The sequence below is a fragment of the Heliangelus exortis genome, chromosome 3, assembly GCF_036169615.1.
Source record: "Heliangelus exortis chromosome 3, bHelExo1.hap1, whole genome shotgun sequence".
Taxonomy (NCBI): domain Eukaryota; kingdom Metazoa; phylum Chordata; class Aves; order Apodiformes; family Trochilidae; genus Heliangelus; species Heliangelus exortis.
In genome coordinates this window covers 47,811,305-47,830,454 of record NC_092424.1, presented here as the reverse complement: position 1 = coordinate 47,830,454, position 19,150 = coordinate 47,811,305, and the positions used below count along the sequence as shown (strand labels likewise).

Below are 19,150 nucleotides of genomic sequence, written 5' to 3'. Positions count from 1 at the left end.
ACCCAACCTAAACCTCCCCTGGCAGAGCTTAAGTCCATGCCCTCTTGTTTTACTGGTTGCTGCCTGGGAGAAGAGACCGACCCCCACCTGCCTCCTACCTCCTTTCAGGGACTTGTAGAGAGTGATGAGGTCTCCCCTGAGCCTCCTCCAGACTGAACACCCCCAGCTCCCTCAGCCCTTCGTCACAGGACTTGTGCTGGATCCCTTCACAGCCTCCTTGCTCTTCTCTGGACCTGCTCCAGCACCTCAATCTCGTTCCTTAGCTGAGGGGCCCAGAACTGGACACAGGACTGAAGCTGTGGCCTCACCAGTGCTAAGTACAGGGGCAGAATCCCTTCCCTGGACCTGCTGGCCACGCTGTTCCTGATAAAGGCCAGGATGCCATTGGCCTTCTTGGCTACCTGGGCACACTGCTGGCTCATGTTCAGCTTCCTGTCAATCCAGACTCCCAGGTCCCTTTCTGCCTGGCTGCTCTCAGCCACTCTGTCCCCAGCCTGGAGCTCCCCATGGGGTTGTTGTGGCCAAAGTGCAGGACCCAGCACTTGGCTGTGTTGAACCTCATCCCATTGGAATCAGTCCAACTCTCCAGTCTGTACAGGTCCCTCTGCAGAGCCTTCCTGGCTTCCAGCTGATCCACATTCCCCCCTCCCCAGCTTAGTGTCATCTGCATATTTGCTAACGGTGGACTCAATCCCCTCATCTAAATCATCAATGAAGACATTAAACTGTAGCAGAATGTGTAGAGGAAGGGCCTGAGCATGCCTACACAGCCCCATGTTTGAGGCACTCAGGTGCTAATTACGAGGTGGGAGCCGTGAGCTTGTGTTAAGCCCACCTGAGTTAAGCCCCCGCCCCATTAGGGTTTGCCTCAGCTGCGCATGAGCAGGATTAGAGGGGGGGGGGAGGGGGGGGGGGGGGGCAGTAAAAGGGGAGCTTCCGAACTCACTCTCAGCTCACTCTCGAGCAGTCAAAGGAGGAGGTTAGCTGAGTCTGGAACAGAAGCACTGAACGAGGCTAGCGGAGTCTGAAGGCAGCAAAATCGGAGCCCTGACTGTGCACCTTGGTGGGAACACCTCTTAGACTTCGTACCCCAAGAAAGGCTCACCCGTCTGTATTAAACAGAACTGGGACCAGCACTGATCCCTGGGGGACACCACAGGTGAGTGGCTGCCAATTGGATCAGCACCGTTCAGTACCACTCTCTGGGGGCCTTCAGCAGTTCCTAACCCAGCACAGAGTGCTCCTGTCAGCCCTGGGCTGACAGCTTTGTCAGGAGAATGCTGTGGGAGACGGTGTCAAAGGCTAAGTAGTAGATCTGCAGTTTGCAGCGCTAAAGAACTATTTTTGCATTGAGGAACAGTAGACGGGTTTTGCAGTGGCTCTGGTCTCACTCCTGTGGCTCAGGTGGGCACTGGGAGAGGGCTGAAGCCGAACTCCCTGCCCTGCTTCCCGAGCTCAGGTCCTTCCTCTTTAGACCCTGTTCCAGGAAACGTAACCCCGGTCTCTGCTGATCAGTATCACCTCACGCCTTTTTGCCCGGGGATAAACCCCACGTTCTTCGAGTTAGGGAAGTTTACTGACACTTCCCTGCGCTTTCTCAGGCCGCCTGTGCAGGGGAGGGAGGCGGCAGTTACCCAGCGGAACGGGAGGCGATATAGGGAGCGGGGGGAGGGAGGGAAGGAGGAAAGGAGGAGAGGAGAAAAGGAGAAAAGGAGAAAAGGAGAAAAGGAGAAAAGGAGAAAAGGAGAAAAGAAGGAAAGGCGGAAAGGCACTCAGTGCTTCCGTGTGACACTGGGCAGTCCTCTCAGATTGGCTTCCGGGGGCAGTGCCGGCTTCCCTAAGATGGCGGCGCCCAGGTGCCCCTGAGCTGGGAGTAGGTGACTGCTGCCCGAGTCTGTGTCAGGCACTGGCTCCCCATGGCGCTGAACAGCCGCCGCTGCCTGCTGCTGGCGGCCGGCAGGTTCCAGGCAGGTGGAGCGGGTAAGCTTAGCCTCTGCGCGGCTCGCCGTGCCGGCTTTTCCTGGGTGATCCGGCAGCTGGGTGTCTTAGCGGGGCTGCTCCTCCGTGCACAGGCCCCGGCCCGAGCTGCCGCTTGCGGCAGCCGCTCCGGCTGCTGCGGGGTGAGGGCGCTGCTGGTGCGTCTGGCGGTGCGAGCGTCCCACGAGGAGAGGCCCTGACTTTCACCCTAGTGGGGGGTTGTCGCTGCCTCTCTGGACCGAAAAGTTGAGTAGCAGAGTGAGTTTGAAAGCCTAATTCCATTTTCGTCTTTGCTAGAATTAATTGTTGACGATTAGTATGACAGGATCGGGGATTTTTAACTTAATTGATACGCTCATGGGATCCGTGTGTAGTTCACTATTCCATGAAGCCTTTATCCCAAGGATCTTCTAATCATGCCTAAACGTGTTTTTCATGCATGGTTCTTTAACCACAGTTAGCCCTTAAACTTTGCATTTTTAGCTTATGGCCTATCTCATAAACTGGAGAAACAGACTGAGTTCTGGTAAACCATCTATTTGGTGTTTTTATATATATATATATATTTATATAATATATATATATATTGCCCTACTGACTTCTACAAGGTGCATCTTTTTGCATTGTATTTATTCTGTTGTCTGCACTAATTTTTTTTTAAGACTCTGGGGTTTTATTTCCTGCTTTCCCTCAAGGTCCTTCTTTTGCATCAACTACAAGCAGTCCCAAAACTGAGACTGAAGTAGACACAAGCGAAAATGAGATTGTTGCCCCAGACTTTACAAACAGGAATCCTCGGAACTTGGAGCAGTTGGCCCTTGCTAGGAAGGAGCGTGGCTGGAAGACAACATGGCCAAAGCGTGAATTCTGGCATAGGTGGGTCAGAAAGTTGCCAGCAGAAACAGCTAAAAAAATCTCAACAGGTTTAGTTCCTACAAAATGAGTATTTGGGGCTGTTGAATCAGTAGCCCCCTTAGTTGTTCTTAATTAAAAGGGTATCTTCTGCAGTCAGAGAACAGTGAGCCAGCACCATGTGAAAGCATATGTATTTAAGATCTTTCCATTTCTTGCTCAGTAGCAGTAATATTGCTTAAGTAAATGATGTTAGGATTTTAGTAGTCCTGTGCACTTGAGTCTGGGCTGGGGTTTTGTTTGTTTGATCGACTGATTTTAGAAAATGCCGATTGCTTGTTCTCTGGAAAATAATTTTAAGATGGGGATTCAAAATGATTATTTTGTTTGTGAGGGAAGAACCACACCCAGTTTGGTCATACTTGGAAATGTGGTATTGTCTCAGAGTAATAACAAATATTTGCTCCTATTACTGTGTGGTTGTATGTTATGGCTTATGGAGAGCTGCCTGACAAGTGCTTGGTTCAGAGTGAATGCTGGTGTGAGGAATGCATAGGACTGTCACCTGCATGGCTGGTGAAAATCTGCTTTTGGAATTTCACTCTGTAGAACTGGTAGAATTAGCCCTATTTTGTGTTCTAATAAAGAAAGTAAAAACCTAGATAACAAAATAGAAGCAATATTAAGGAATCATTGTAGTGATAGTTTCAGTTCATTCAGTTTTACTTTAAGTGAGTCACACAGTTAAGCATTGGGATGTGTTCTCTCTTTACATCTGGAAAAGACATCATAATCCCATGTTTCCATTGCCTTCTCTCAGGTTACGTCTTGAGCGGACCCAGCATTATGTAGAAGCCTTCGTTGAGCGCTGTAATGGGGATGTTGTGGTATCTGCCTCTACCCGAGAGTGGGCCATAAAGAAATACCTGTACAGTCCCAAGGGAGTAACAGCATGCAAAAACCTTGGTCGTGTGATGGCGCAGCGCTGTTTAGAAGCAGGAATCAACTTTGTGAACTTTAAAGCTGTTATCCCCTGGGAACATCATTGTGATTCGGCAAGTATCCATTTCCTGAAATTTATTTGGCCTTCTTTTGTCTTTTTAAGCATTAATTTTAGTTCTCACAATTATTTTTTTACATGGATAGACAATCCCTTCTTGCAATTCTCAAAGGAGTAACTTTGACGGGCTGCAGTTCCTGGCATTATGCTTCAGTGAGGCTGCTAATCTCTGTCCCTTCAGTAACACATCCCCACTGATATGTCTGTGCTGATGACTTTTCGTTGTACTTACTGCTGTCTGTCTGTCTTTTCAACAAGATTAAGGAGTTTGAAAAAGCTATGGAGGAGGGTGGTGTCGTTCTGCGTGAACCCCGAAGAATTTATCAGTAAATTGGAGACCCTGAGGGAAACGTTCAGAGGAACAGTGATCACTGCTTTAGGTGCGTATAGAAGCACAGTGAAGGTCAAGCACTGGAGAAAGTTGGAACTTACAATAAAATGTTTCTACATGCATTGAAGTGTGTCACATTCTTGATTCTAAGCCTCCAACATCTTTCTTTTAAGGCTAGTGTATATAATGTTGTAGTTCAACCTAGCAGGCTTAACAGAATTTACTTGAGAATTCACTTCAGAATTCAGTAAGTTTCAAGTATATTTTCTTGTTTTTAAAATTTATTTATTTATTGTTTTTTTCGAGTCTGAACTCCTTGAAATGTTTGATCCATGTATATGGCCAGTCTAATTTTGCAAAATGCAGTAATTTATATGAACGTTCGCAACTGTAATAAAGTTACATGCGAAAACTTGGTGAAAAGATTCGGCTCCCCTAACTCATCTCGGCAATTTTTTTGCAACCCTTAGATTCTAGTAACTTAAGCCACCCAGGTCTCGGAGGGAAGCATGGCAGCGCTGGGGGGTAAGAAGCCCCCGTCCCTCTTCCTGTGCCTTCCCGCTGCCTGCCTGCTGGCCGATGGATGGGCAGAGCTCGGCGGCCCTGTGCACTGTCGGACACGTCTCAGTCTTTCAAGTTTCGAGCCAACCTCGCCGTTTGCTGCCTTTTCCCCCCTTACCGCCGTGCTCGGGTCCCGAAGGGTTCCGCCTTCTTTTTTCCAGAGGTGCTCCCGCCGGAGGGGGATAGGTGGCGGGGGTGCCGGGCCGGACACGCAGGCGCGTCGCGCCGGGGCAGCGCGTCGGGATCCCGCCATGGATGTGGGTGCGGCGGGTTTCGAGCGTAGTTTGCCCCTGATGCAGGGCCGCATCCACCGCGCCGCCTTCCTGGGTGAGCCCGGGGAGCGGTCTGTGCACCCTGAGCAGCCGGATAAGCTCGGCTCCCGCCCTAGGGAGGGGGCGGCGGGCCCTGCCAGGCCAGGGGCGAGGGTGCGGCGCTAAGGTGTTATTTAAGCAGATAATGGCGGTGCCCGAGCGAGAAGCTGGGTCTTATAACAGGCAGCAGAGGCTGGAAAGCGAGCCCGCCCTGCGGTGCTGGTTTCGGCTGTGTGTGCCCGGGGCTCAGGGTGTTAGTTACAGGTGGGCAGGCTCCAAGGGGTGGGGTAAGCCCCCTCTGGGGAGTGCGGTGGGGTGTGTGGGTCCGTGCCTCACCCTGTCACAGGGATGAGGGAGTGGGAGCATTCATTTGCCTTTCCTTGAGCTTCCTGCCGGTGGGTTTGACACGGAGGTTTCAGTGAAGTGTTCAGAGATCCTTGTCCTGATGCTGGTGAAATGCAACTTTCATGTTCAATTTTAGTCTTTTTTTTTTTTTTTTTTTTTTTTTTTTAATTCCACCTCGACAGCCCTTGATATGGAGTTCACTGGCTTACATTCAACCTTTTCACAAAATAACAAGCCCAGGTAAAGCTGTTGGACTTGAAATGTGAGGGAGACCTGCTGCTCTGGGCTTTGTGAGAAAAAACTGTGCATTGCAAAAAACTGTTTCCCCCTTCCCCCAATTCTGGTTTTGTTATAGTCTGTTTGACTCCCCTGCAGAGCGGTACCTGAAGGCCAGGCAGAGTGTGCAGCGCTTCACTGTTACTCAGTTTGGTAAGTCCTGTTCTGACACAGAAAATAACCTCCCAAGTCCCCAGTCAAAAGGGTACTTTTGCCAGCTGGCACGCTCTGAAGGTAGCTCAAGTCTTAATTCACTTGTTACAGAGACATGTGTCTGGCTAGGGTTTTCTTTTTCCCCTCTGATTGCTGTCCACTTTTTAATATTTTAAATAACATAAAGTCAGGTGGGCTGTATTCTTACTGGTCTAATTTTTTTTCATGCTGAAAGGCTGCATGTAGGTAGGGTACAGGACTTGTAAGGCAGAGGATGCAAGCAAGAGGTAGGTGACAGCAACCATACTCAGGGCTGTGTCATTTGATACAGTGTATGAGTAAGCAGACTATCAGAGGAAAATGAAGGCCAGTATTTCTGATGTTTCTCCAATAATCAAAAAATCTACACAAGAAAGAGCCTATGGTTGTGGAAGGTTACAGACCGATAAGAGCCAGTGAGAGGCCAAGAAACCGGCACCAAAACCATTTAAAATACTGTTCAAAGCCTTAGGCTATTTAAGATCTTAATGTGCTTTTCAGAGATTAATAGAAAAAAGAACCTAAGTAGTAAAAAAACATGTTTCAGTCCTCTTCTTCGGAATGCAGCTGTTGTAGTGTAGGTGGACTGACAGACTTGGAGATTTTGGTCAACAACCCACCTCTTTTCACCCAATGCTCAGTCTGATTGCTGTTTAATCAGATTTGACTCCTTTCCCCACTTAGGACTAAAAGCCTGTCCCTGTTCAGCCTTCAGGGAGCTGGAGAGTGGCCCAGCATTTGCTCTTAAGATTTGCCCTGTGGCATTTTTGAATAGAAAACTTGGCACTCCATCAGGGGATTCCCACATGCCTTAACTCATTTTCACAACATCTGTAGGCATCCAGCTAAACGTTACCATTTCAACAGAGGTTTCTCGTTTGCAGGGCTGGCAATATTCTCAAATGAAAATGCAAACAAGTAAGTAAAAAAAGCAGTTTTCTGTTACAATGAAGAGAGCGCAGTTGAGATTTGATGCAGAATTCTCTTGGGAGGAGTTTATTTCTTGTGATTATCTTCTATAGAGATTTTTTTTTTTTGTTTCATTGTAGGTATGTGGTACATTCATACAACTTTTTTCTCTTTCCCTCAACACTGGGAGTTACGGATGTTGAATTCACCCTCTCTGCCTCTAGCATTCAGTTCCTGTCTCATTATGGCTTTGACTATAATAAGGTATGTCATGTCTGTGCCAGAAAGCTAGAACAGAGGAAGCCTGAGCAATTACAGGAGAAATGTGGAATTAATATTCCTGAGTTAATATGCTCAGTGTTTCTAGGGTAGATAGCATCTTGCTGAAGTATGAATGTATCATGTGGTTCATTATCAATAGGGAGAGTGAGTGCTGATCTTTCTCAGCTGTCATAGAGGCAATAACCACATCTTTGTCAGCCTAAGACAGATTTCCTGACCTCAGAGAAAGAAAACCTATGTCTGGTGAGCTGAAGAGTTACTAGACAGACTCCAGTGGGAATCTTCACAAGCCATCAAGGTGTGGAACTCTCAGTTTACCTGCATCTTACAGATTGCCACATTTCCCCTAAAATTGAGATTATGTCATCGCATAAAATGATCATTGTTCAGCAATTTTGAGTAGGAAGCACCATAATATCTTGATACTTGAAGTACAGGCTGGGTGGAGAATGGTTTGAGAGAGCCCTGAGGAGAATGAGTTGGATCTGCTGGTTGATGAGAAGCTCAACATGAGCCATCACTGTGCCCTTGCAGCTCAGAAAGGCAGCCATATCCTGGGCCGCATCAAAAGAAGTGCAGCCAGCTGAGGGAGCTGACTCTTCCCCTCTGCTCTGGTGAGATCCCACCTGGAGTACTGTGTCCAGTTCTGGGACCCCCAACATAAGAAGGACATGGAACTCTTGGAGCAAGTCAAGAGGAGAGCCATGAAGATGGTCAGAGGGTTGGCCCATCTCTTCTGTGAAGACAGGTTGAGAGAGTTGGGGTTGTTTAGCCTGGAGAAGCCTCCAGGGAGACCTTCCAGTACCTGGGTGCCTACAGGGAAGCTGGAGAGGGTCCTTTTACAGGGGGGTGAAGTGATAGGATGAGGTGGAACAGTTTTTTTGATGGGCCAAGGCCAATTTATGAGTTCAACAAGGCCAAGTGCCAGCTCCCATACCTAGGTCACAACAACCCCATGCAGTGCTACAGGCTTGGGGAAAGAGTGAATGGAAAGCTGCCCAGAGGAAAAACAACCTGGGTGTGTTGTTTGACAGCCAACTGATTATGAGCCAGCAGTGTGCCTAGCTAGGTGGCCAAGGTCAAGAGCATTCTGGCTTGTATCAGAAATAGTGTGGCCAGCAGGACTAGGAAAGTGATTGTTGGCCTGTACTCAGCACTGGGGAGGCTGCACCTCGAGCACTGTATTCAGTTCAGGACCCTCACTACAAGAAGGACATCAGGGTGCTAGAGTGAGTTCGGAGAAGGGCAGTGAAGCTGGTGAAGGGTCTAGAGCACAAGTCTTATGAGGAGCAGTTGAGGGAACTGGAGCTGTTTAGTGTCAAGAAGAGGAGGCTTAGGGGACACCTTATTCTCTAGAACTACCTGAAAGGAGGCTCTAGTAAGGTGGGTGTTGGTCTCTTCTTCCAAGTAAGACAGGACAAGAGGAAATGGCCTGAAGTTGCACCAGGGGAGGATTAGACTAGATACTGGGAAGAATTTCTTTACTGAAACAGTAGTCAGGCACTGTAACAGGCTGTTCAGGGTGGTGGTGGAGTCACCATCTCTGGTGAGATGTAATCTGTAGACGTGTCACTGCACGCTGCAGTGGGCATGGTGATTTTTTCTGGGTTGATGCTTGGACTCAGTGATCTTCAAGGTCTTTTCCAACTGTGACAATTCTTTGGTTCTGTAAACTAATAGAGGGTAGATAAGATTAGATACTGGAAAGAAATTCTTCACTGTTGGGTGTGTTAAGACACTGGAAAAGGCTGTCCAGAGGAGTTCTGAATGTTCCAACCCTGGAGGTATTCAAGGCCAGGTTGCATGGGGTTTTGAGTAACCTGGTCTAGTGTGAGGTGTCCCTGCCCATGGCAGAGGGTTTGGAACTGGATGGTCTTGGTCCCTTCCAACCTATGATTTTATGATCTCATTAAAGAAAAGGTAAAAGTAGAGAAAAAAAATTATTGCAGTAGACAAAAATCCTTTTCTTTCCCCCATACATAATTTTCTTTTATGTTAGAATGCATCTTGGATTACCTGCCATTAATATTTTTGAAGAGGATATTCTGAGACTGAGGAGGAACAGCGTCTTCCAAGTATATGCCAGTTTTGGATCTGGCTAACCTGCTGTCCTCTAATTTGCTGCAAAAAAAGTCCAGGGAAGAGTAACCAATCTGGGTTTTTGTTGTTTTGGGTTTTTTTCCCTTGCAGTTTCTCAAAGATGGAATTCCATACATGAATGAGGTACAAGAGAAGATGCTCAGCCAGCATCTCTTAGAGGGTAGCTGGAAAGTCAGCAGGTGAGGTCTATTCAGAGAGGTGGCTCCTCATTACTGAGTGTATTAACAGCTCACCTTCACTCAGATTACTTTTTGCAGAAATACCAAAGCATATTGGTCTGAATGCCTTGACACCAGCTGTTCCAGTATGCTGTGGTCTGTCTGAAGGGAGGCCAAGACCACAGAATACAGTCTGGAAAGTTGGGTGAATGTTGGGAAGTGATGTTTCTGTGTTCCCACAGCAAGGCACAAGGCTCCATCTATAAAGAGTCTCTTCTCACACTCTGCCTTTTTCCTTTTGATCCTGCTTTAGTGGTCTGGACAGAGATGCATTGAAGAAGGCAATTGATGAAGTGACCTGTTGGATAGCTACAGCAAAGGAAGAGGAGACTATGACTTTGCAGGATCTGAGTGGTATGAAACAGGGTGTCCTCTTAGGTACTATACTTCTGAATCTCTGAGGTTGTCATTGTCCTTTACTGCCTGTTCTGCTCTGTTAAGAGTAAAATAATTTGTGCCCATCTGGCCTTTACAAGGATTTGCCCCTCTCTGTGCTTCAGTTCTTGTCAGGCATTCATCCCTTGACTCTCTATTTCTGCTCCATTGGGGTGGTCAGTCTTTCTGTAATGGAAGTGGATGTCTAGGTGCTTGGAGCATGCTTGATAGTAGCTGTCTTCCATTTGGTCCTTCTTCAGAGCAGCAACTGGAGAATTTGCAGTTGCTTGTTTTAAGTCCTGGGTGATCTCTTTTTCGTTTGTTTTTTGTTTGTTTGGGGGAAGTTGTTTGTTTGGTTTCTTGGATTTTGTTTTTTCTTTTTTTTTTCCCCTTGAAGAAGGGAAAGGCAGGTCTCCTTTCAGAGTTTGCTGCTTCTCATGTGGAGCAACAAGGAGACCAGTGGAGACATATATGTGCCAGTAGAGATAAACAGGGTGCTTACCACCTGTGTTAGCTTTTTGAAGCACTATAGCAGAGTTGAGGAACATCTGTGCTGGTTTGGATGAGTTAAGGGAGGGGGGATGGTAGCAGAGAGTAGTTTGTAGGTTTGCTTACAAAAAACAGATCTTAATCCACTAGGTCAGGGAATAATATTTTCTGTCCTTCATAACCTTTTCTGCATTTGTGTACTGATATTTTAATAGGGTCTGGCAATGGTGAGCACCAGTGACAAGAAAGACATTTATTTAAGTAGGCAGTAAGACAGATCAGTGTGTCTTTTTGCATGCTGTTTGGAAGAGGACTGTGTTAGTTCCTTCTCAGCAGTGGGGAAAAATGCATTGATACCTCTTATCTGTGCTTGGCTTTTGTGTGTATTGCTCTGAAGCCTTTCAAAACCCCAGAAAGTCTTTTTCAGAGTATTAGCCTTACTCCTTCTTCTTCTCAGTTAGTATTTTATTTCCTCCTGTGTCACAAAAGCTTATTTGCCCAAAATGCTCACTTTGACTTTCTTTGTTTGTTTAGTTTTCTTTGGATTGTTGTTGGTTTTGTTTGGTCTTGTTTGTTTTTTGCTGTCATCATGTATGGTAGTGTAGAAAGATCCTGCATTCAGGAGTATTTTCTGTATGCTGAGGGAGAACATCAGGTCAGTGCTTCTGTCTAGAAAAATATTATTTTCTAAACAGGGTTTTATGCACTTCTGAAATTTTTACTCTGTGGTTTTGGTTTTGGTCTCAGGATATCAGATGATTGAAGTTCAGCTGGTTCTGAGACATGCTCTCCAAAATATATGGACACAGCCTCTTGGAGACAGGAAGGTGAGATGGAAATGTGGACCATTTGAAAAAAGGTTCCTATCAAGACAGACAGGACTGTCATTATTGCAGGGGCTCTGAAATGTTGCACTTTTAATGATGGGATCCAGGAGGAGGAGGAGAAGACAATGACAAAGGAACAGCTTTGTTGATTGTGGGATCCCAAGAAAAGGGATCCAGAAAACTGAATAACTGATTTCTGTTTGTCCTCTAGCTACAAAATACCTTGAGCTGGCAGTACGTATTCTTTATGCACTTCTGGAGGGACCCTCTCTATGTTTCCAGACTTTGTTAGATCTCTCCTGCAGCACCTCCACAAGAATGTACAGTTTTTAGCATTTTTTGGTGTGGTATTCCTTTGCTGACTTTTGCCATGTAGTTGCTTTGAAGACTTTTACTCTTGTCTGTTACATGGCTTGCTGTTTTGCTATTGCTCTTTAGATCTGGTGTTTTCTGAATTAAACCTAATGCTGACTTCCCAAAACATGCTATGAGTAAATTGCTTAGAAATAGATTACAGAAGTCTTTTTTTTTTTTTTTTTTTTTTTTTTTTTTTTTTTTTTTTTTTTTGCATTTGTACTATTTTGATCTGATAATCAGTGTCAACAGAGTGACAGATTTATCCAGCCTTCTCTCCTGAAGCATAGCCTTTGGGGAATTGGTTTGTTTGACTGCTGTTTGGGTTTGGTGCCACAAATTTACCATATTGGTGTCAAGTTAAACTGAATTATGTTGCTCTGTGCTCAAAATCCCCCATATGGCAGGAAGCATCTTCTTAACAGGAGAAGCATTAATGCAGCACCTCTAGAGCAGGTCTCTTTTGGATCTGGATTACTCTTCTCCATACAGAAGAGAAATGAGACAGTCCGAAGGCCCCAGGGAGGGCACTAGTTCTTCCTGCCTATCCTGGGAGCTGAACTTCTCCTCAGCATTGCTGAACCCCAGGAAGCAACGTACATAAAACTAGCATGGGAGGCTGAAATACCCAAAGGCTGTTGTTTTCAGGTAATGGTGAAAAAAGTGAGTCCACAGCATCGTCGGCTTCTGGAGAACTCTTCTTATGACTTCTGCCAGAAGGATCTCATTCTCATGTCTGCTCGGGGCTTCACCAACCTCTTCCGGACACTTGTTAAAGCCAAGAAGGTAAAATGTTGCATCCCTTCTCTAATTTTTAATCTCTTTGACTTGCTGTGCTCTATGTAGAAGGATGATAAAAGGTAAAGTAGTAATTTGTATTAAATGACACAATGATTCAGTGTGATCATCTTGTTTAGTTGTCAGTAAAACAGAGATGAATTGTTAGACTGCAGTCAGGGTTAGAAAAAAAAATTGTATTAAACCTTACATCTTCATACTGATCAGGCTCTGCTTCCAAAGCATGCTCAGAATTGTGGGTCCAAATACTAGATTTCCCCATGTTACTTTTCTGCTACTCCTGCAAACCAAGTGTAGTCAGGGAAGAAGCCAGAACCCATTCTGCAGTGTGTTTCTTCTGTCACTTGGGAAAACGCAGGAGTCCACAATGTTGAAAATCCTTGTGTTGTACAGCATGAGTCACCATCAAAGAAAGCAGATGCTTGCCTTTTGGGCAAGTTATGCTTTTTAACATGTGACAGACCAGTTTATTGGGCCATGTGGACCATTGGCATAATTATGTGTGCAAATTCGTATTATCTTTATGCAAATCATTGAATTAATTTCAGCTTCAGAAGACTATGGGCGATGTGCAGGCAAAGACTGTCCCTCCCCTTGTGAATCTGATCACTGTTAAGATTTGCCAGTGTTCAGCTCAACTGAGAATCCACCTAGCTCGTTAGGTCCACTGGAAATAGAATAATGCTGAGAAAATACTCTCCTCAGCGAGCCCACAGGTCTGACTTCTGAAAGCAGTGTCCCTTTGAACCTTACAGCTTGAATGAATTTTTAAGTGTGGTTGTGCAGATGCAGCTGTTGAACATTCCTAAAGTTGGTTATCTCTGTCCACTGTTCAACGTGTGCAGCAATGAACTGTTATATTTATATTCTTCCTGTAGCCCCTGGTGGGACACAACATGCTTATGGACCTCATGCATCTTCATGACAAGTTCTACAAGCCCCTTCCAGGTAATTCTGTACAAAGCTGATGTCCCCAGGCTGCTGCCTTTGCACTGAGGATGGGACAGTAAGCACAGTGGTCATTTGCCACCCAGCCACACCCAGTGCTTAGCAAGCAGCAGTGCTAGGTGCCTCATCTGAGCTTTACTGCTGGAGTGGTGCATACATCTTGTGGCTTCTCTTCAGTTTTGTATTCCTTTGAAATAACACTGAGTGCTTCCTCAGCAATACAATATCTTTTTCCACGTGTGTCTTGCTTTCAGAAAGCTATGAGGAGTTTAAAAGAAACATTCATAACCTGTTTCCTGTCCTCATAGACACCAAGACTGTAACAAAATCCATCTGGAAGGTGAGATGCAAAGGTCTTTTTGGAAATTAAGTTTATCTTTCACCCAAAAGAGAGGATATCTTTCCTCAGCGCTCAATGTTTGCAGAACTGGGACCAGTACTCAGTATTTCCCTGAGACAGCTGATTTTTAGATCTTAATGAATCAGCAGTACCAGTAAATGAGTTGTCTAACCATGATTATCTGTCTTGGTTGGTTTTCTAAAGCATTCTTCTTTTTTAGCAATGTCTGTTTCCTCGAGCATCTAATCTTTTGGAGGTTTATACGGTTTTGTGCAGGTAAGTAGTTGGCTATAAAGCCTTCAGCAATATCTTTGTATTCCTGTGAAAGGTATTTCAAAGTCAGTCATGTCATCCATTGATACTTTCCCTCCTCCCACATGCTTTTCAGTTGCATTCTTGTCTTTCTGGATTTAGGAGCAAATTATTTGTTCATCTTTCTCATAAAGGAATTGTGGAGTACATTATTAGTTCTAAGTCACTTCCTGTATTCTACCACCATTACTTCATTGCTCATAAGTTTGTCTTGCAGATAGATTTCCATGCAGTCTTAGAGTTGTATGTTGTTTATGTCATGTTGTGAAATGAATTTCAATCTTCTGTGAAAATGCACCCTAATTTGAAATGCCAGCTCCCAAGAAAGAGTTACACTGAGCCCAAAGCAGTAGCTAAATACAATGTTCAGATGGAGCACATTAAGTAGGTGTCATATCTCATGAGCTTAGTTATGATGTGGTAGAAGAGTCCTCTTTTTTACACTTCTTTTGTGATTAAATTGTTTTCATGTCAGTTTTGCTAAAAACCCGAAAAGTTTGCCTCTTTCTTCTCACCCCCTACTCCCAAGAAGGAGATGCAAAGTCAGTGCTTATAAAAACAGTACTGGGGTTCCGGTTTGGTTTTTCTTTTCTTTGATTAGCAATTTCAGACTGCAAATTCTCATGAGTTTTATGTGTGTTTGTTCTTTCTTTTATTTCAGTCTTTCCATGGGGATCTGTTTGTTAATTTGTCCTCCAGAGTTCCACATTCAAATAGAACCCTCTAGTCAACCATTTCTTTGGAGTTTTAAATTGATTTTTGGTTCTGTTCACATTTTTTGTATGCAATTAGAGCAGACTTGCAGCTTAGGAGGTTTTATTTGGTGAAGAGACTGAGGAAGAATTTAGGGGTTAGTTTTCAGGAAAAAACCTGATAGATACCGAACTAAGCATCTTAGCCTTTTCCTTGAATACTACCAAAGTTCCTTCTAAAGTCTCCAGTATCTTTTTCTGAGATAAAGCCACAGGTCACTAGAGAACAGTAACTTGTCTCTAATGTAATGAGGAAAAGACAAAAATCTTACACATCCACTTGTCTTCAGCAGCAGCCTAAATCCTGAAGATCCAATGTGCCCAGTGATCGCTTTTGCAAGTGACTGCTCAAGATACGGTAAGTTCTTAAGCAAATCTGCAAAGTCAGGTAGCTAAAAGGGTTTTTTTTTTGCTCTGTGGATATCCTCATGCACAGTATGAGTGAATGCCAGTGGTTCTGCTGAATTTGCATAGAGTTGCCAACACACATTTTTTGTCCAGACCCAAAACCTGGGCTCCCAAAATGTTGTGTTCTGCATGTCCCTGGTACCTGCCAAGGGTAATGCAGGGCAGGTTTGTACTGTGCTGCTAAGCTGGGCTAAACTGAGCTCACCTTCGTGCTGCATAGAGTTGGTAGCCCTTGGAAAGGGTGAGGGGAGGTGGGAAACAGTGAGAACTAATGGCAGAGAGGTCCCAGAAAACAGCAGGAGCTCATTGGCTTGTGCAGGGTCAGTGGTGCTGCGTGTGCAGGAGGTTGTGTTCAGTACGTGTTGTGATACCTGCTGCAAGGTAGACATTTCCCGTCTTCTCCTGGCAGCAGGGTGTCCTGCAGCACAGGGCCTCCTCTTCTGTAATGGTTCCTATACCATCAGTAATGTATACAACACAGTTAGGTTCAGAACTTCGTAAAAGTTAAAATTTTTCATGTCCGTCTTGCTAAGCTTTTCAGCCATTCATGTAGCTGCTGCTTTTTTGTTGGTATTGTTTGTGCTTGGTGGAAGCATAGACTTTCTGTGAGGTGTAAAAGTTTCAGGGTGAGGAAGGAAACAGAGCTGAGAGGGGGTGTGGGGAAAACCCCAAAAAAGAACAGTGATCTTAAGAATTTTAGGGTACTGCAGTGGAGCAGTTTCCATAGCATGCTAAAGGATTTTGTTGGGCACTTACAGCTGAGAAGAAATCTCCTCATGAGGCAGGCTATGATGCATTTCTCTGTGGTTCAGGTAAAGTGCTTCTTAACTCTGAAGAAGAGTTTCTATTGGGTCTTGGTGGTTCCTTTCCTGATCTGTGGCTCTATTTGATACTAAGAAATACTTGTTTGTATGTAGTGCGTTTCTCTTGGTAACTTAGCTGCACTTTAGTGAGTTTTTGCTTTACATTTGTTCAGTTACTTTTCTTTAACTTGGTTCTAATGTCACCTCATTATTCCTCATTCTAGTTCTTCTGAAGTCAGCTCATTTGCTACTGTGCAGATCCACAGAGTGAGTGTTGTTTAAATGTTTACTGAAAATGGCATTGTGTGAATGGGTCCTATGGAAAGCAGTCATCATTTTGCTCCGGCTGATTTTTTTGTATTGAAGGCTGACCTTCCTTTTGGATAAGAGGAAGTGTTACTGGAAATGTCACTGTTCTAATTAGATTTTTATTTTATAAATCCGAAAGTAGTAGCTTTATGTCAAAGCTGACATTTTAAAAGTTAAGTCAGGGGCCATACAAGGCTCAGAGGTTGGGAAATGGCGTTGTGACTCCTTTATCCTTGAACGCTCTCCCAAGTTCAGTTCACTTGGGTAAGGGTCAAATAATTTTCCATTGTTTCCATTTTTGAAATCTGTGTGATTCAGTGCTTTCAGTTAAGTTCCTAAGAGGCAGCTGCTCAAATTCCTTCCCTTGCTTGCAGCTTTTTGACTTCTGTAGAAGATACCAAGATCTGAAATACTTATTATGTCACTAATTGAAGAGCCTCTTCAGGAGCTCTGTGCTCCAGAGACTGTGCAGCAGTGCAGTGCTGGAGAGACAAAACTGTTCCATTTTGTTTTCTGATGCAGTGATGGAGTGAAGGCTGATCCTTCTTTCTCTCAATATCTCTCCGTGTTAGCTGAGTACCTGAACAAAGTGAATTTCATCCGAGGTGGTGTTTCAAGCATTGTGCGTATGAATTGCAGGTCTGTGACCGGCTTGCGGGGTGCGTAGCTCAGTAGCCTCGTTGATGGCTTCAGGAGAGGAGGAAAGTCCACCGGTGCCTTGCGCCCACCTTGGCAGAAGTTGTTGTCACACAAATGACACGACTGACCTTTCAAAATGGCAAATGAGTTGAATTTCTGCTTTGTGAAATGTGTTGATACTGTTTCCCGTGAGATGGCATTAGTCAGTTTATGTTGTCCTAATTCTCTTTGCTCTGTAAGAGAGCTTGCTGTTTCTCTGGTGGTTTCTCCGTGGCAATGTGACAGTTTGCTTTTATGACTCATGTATAGAAGAACCATGGGACAAAAGAAAAAAAAATTAAAACAACAGCTGTGTTATGCAACCTCTTATTTATAAGTCACATTTTGCGTATTTTCTGATTATATTACCGGTGCATCTATAGTATTTCTGATTCAGATTATGTTTCATTATTGTACATTTTCCAGAATTTTTCTGGGGAAGATGCTCCCTGCCAACATCCCCCTGCCTTGGTTGTCCATGTCCGAGGCTGGCCAGGGCTGAATGAAAGGCAGATTTACCAAGAGTTTAAAGCTCTTTGTCGCTTTGATGTCAGGCAGCTTTCAAAGAACCAGTTCATTCTTCTCTCCAATAAATTCAAGCAGTAAGTGACCAGAAAGTCTTTAATATCTGTCTCCTGATCTTGTTTGATCCAGGCCGTCAGCCCATCCTTCTTCTGCTGTGCTTTATCTCTTAGATAAAGAGATTCCTGTCCTGAGCTGTGGGGTGCTGTAAGCAGCCTGCAAAGCCTGGCTCATGACATCTGCTTTCATTACAGCGTCAGGCTTGTCCTGCGGGATTACAAGCAGCACCCTCATCTCCGGGTTTCCTTCTATCGCCACTGGAGGCACTCCCCGAGTGTGAACTGCCTGCTGCAGTGAGTGATGGGCATCACGGGAATGGGGAGGGGGAAAGGCATTCCTCTGGGGATGCCAGGCCTTGTCCCAGCAGCAGAGTGACACTTTTTGGCAGTGCCCTTCTGCCAAGCCCTTCAGGAGAGCAAGGGGTATAGAAGCAGTTCCCCTTGCTGACTGTTGGTTGGCTGCTTGGGAGCTTTCAGCCCTGGACGACTGGACTTTAATCCTGATCCCGATAGACCAGGGAATGTTTACCACATAGATAGCACAAATCCCTACAAGTGCTGCCATAACAGAGAGTACCTATGGTTCTAACTCTAACAAGTTTGAGGAGAGGGAGGCAGTGTCTCCCGAGTGTGGAATGGATGTGTATTTTTCTACAGCTCAGTAGTAGGAGAAAATTCCAGATTCCCCTCTCCTGAGGTGGGAATAGTGATGTTCATAGAGGGTAAATTTCTGGCCTGACACAGGTCAGAAAATAAGCTCGGTGCTTAATAAATACAAAATAAAGCCCTAAATTTAAGTCACGTAACAGCAGTTTATTATTCTTGCCCCATAGAGTCTCCAGCATTGTGGCACTGTGGTCTCTTTTGGCCTTTGTACTTGGAAGAGCTCCTTGATGTTCATTCTAAAGGACTGCCTTACAAGATGAGACATGAGATACTTATTTTTTGTGTTTGTGTATGTTTCATTTTGTTTCATTTCATTCAATAAACTATGAGGAGAATAAAAAGGCTATGAATGGTGGTTTTAATTGCTTTTTTGAAAACATGTATTTAAAGAGGATGTGTTTGTTTCCAATTTGTGGTATTGTAATTGGTTGAAAGAATTGTCCCCTCCTGAAGAGGGAGAGATGGTTCTTTCAATGGCTAATTTAGTTTGATCCTCTTTTGGTTCTTCAGAACTATTCATAGTCCCAGTTTGTTCCCAGTGCTTGTGCTGCTGTATAAAACACATTTCTGATGAAGTTTGGAAAGTTATTAAATAAAAGAGGCTACTTTTAGCTTCAGTTGTAAAGCAGGGGAAATGTCACTGTTCACCAAATTAAAATGGGCAAAGCTGATGGAGAAAACACTCTGGGATCAAAAGGGGTGTAGTAAATAATTTGCAGTGCTGTCAGTGTCATGCAGTGGTAATTTCAGTGACAGTGGGGCTGAGGAGAGACACAGATAAATGAAATTTATCATCTAATATGTAGAATATACACAGATCAGGTGAGCTGGCATGTGTTTCTTTTGGCTTCTCATGCACAGCATGTGAGCAGCCCTTCATCTGAAAATGTCATGAGATAAGCTTCGTTGATCAGTTTCTCCAATATAGATGGAGTATTTGTCAGGCCAGGGATTTGGTATTCCAAAATTTTTCTTACTCATTTCCTTTTCTTCTTAGAAACAGCCTGCTGCTCCATGGTTTCCAAACAGTGGTCCCTGGATTTCAGCAGCCAGACCTAATTGGATGGCTGCCTGTGATCGGCTGATAGAGGTGATT

The 19,150-nt window shown here is 44.7% G+C and overlaps 2 protein-coding genes across 5 annotated transcripts; both read left to right on the top strand.

Moving 5' to 3' along the window:
• Positions 1-1,806: 1,806 nt before the first annotated feature.
• On the top strand, positions 1,807-4,342 carry MRPL18 (mitochondrial ribosomal protein L18). Its single transcript, XM_071740487.1, has 4 exons — positions 1,807-1,980; positions 2,673-2,853; positions 3,650-3,884; positions 4,148-4,342. Exons 1-4 carry the CDS (start codon positions 1,917-1,919, stop codon positions 4,217-4,219), a joined length of 552 nt encoding a protein of 183 aa, XP_071596588.1. The 5' UTR covers positions 1,807-1,916; the 3' UTR covers positions 4,220-4,342.
• Positions 4,343-4,972: 630 nt separating this feature from the next.
• Positions 4,973-18,404, top strand: PNLDC1 (PARN like ribonuclease domain containing exonuclease 1). Of its 4 annotated transcripts, none has more exons than XM_071740485.1 (19): positions 4,973-5,108; positions 5,620-5,677; positions 5,793-5,866; positions 6,790-6,823; positions 6,955-7,078; positions 9,287-9,375; positions 9,668-9,768; positions 11,026-11,105; positions 12,108-12,245; positions 13,136-13,205; positions 13,460-13,545; positions 13,766-13,821; positions 14,903-14,967; positions 15,776-15,829; positions 16,045-16,087; positions 16,652-16,751; positions 17,234-17,409; positions 17,584-17,682; positions 18,222-18,404. In XM_071740485.1, the coding sequence occupies exons 1-19, from the start codon at positions 5,033-5,035 to the stop codon at positions 18,280-18,282; spliced, it is 1,584 nt and encodes a 527-aa protein (XP_071596586.1). In that variant the 5' UTR covers positions 4,973-5,032; the 3' UTR covers positions 18,283-18,404. The 4 variants fall into 4 exon arrangements, 3 of the variants coding, with proteins under 3 accessions (XP_071596586.1, XP_071596585.1, XP_071596587.1); XM_071740484.1 differs by having other exon boundaries at positions 14,900-14,967; XM_071740486.1 differs by having other exon boundaries at positions 4,992-5,356; positions 14,900-14,967.
• The last annotated feature ends 746 nt before the right edge of the window (positions 18,405-19,150 follow it).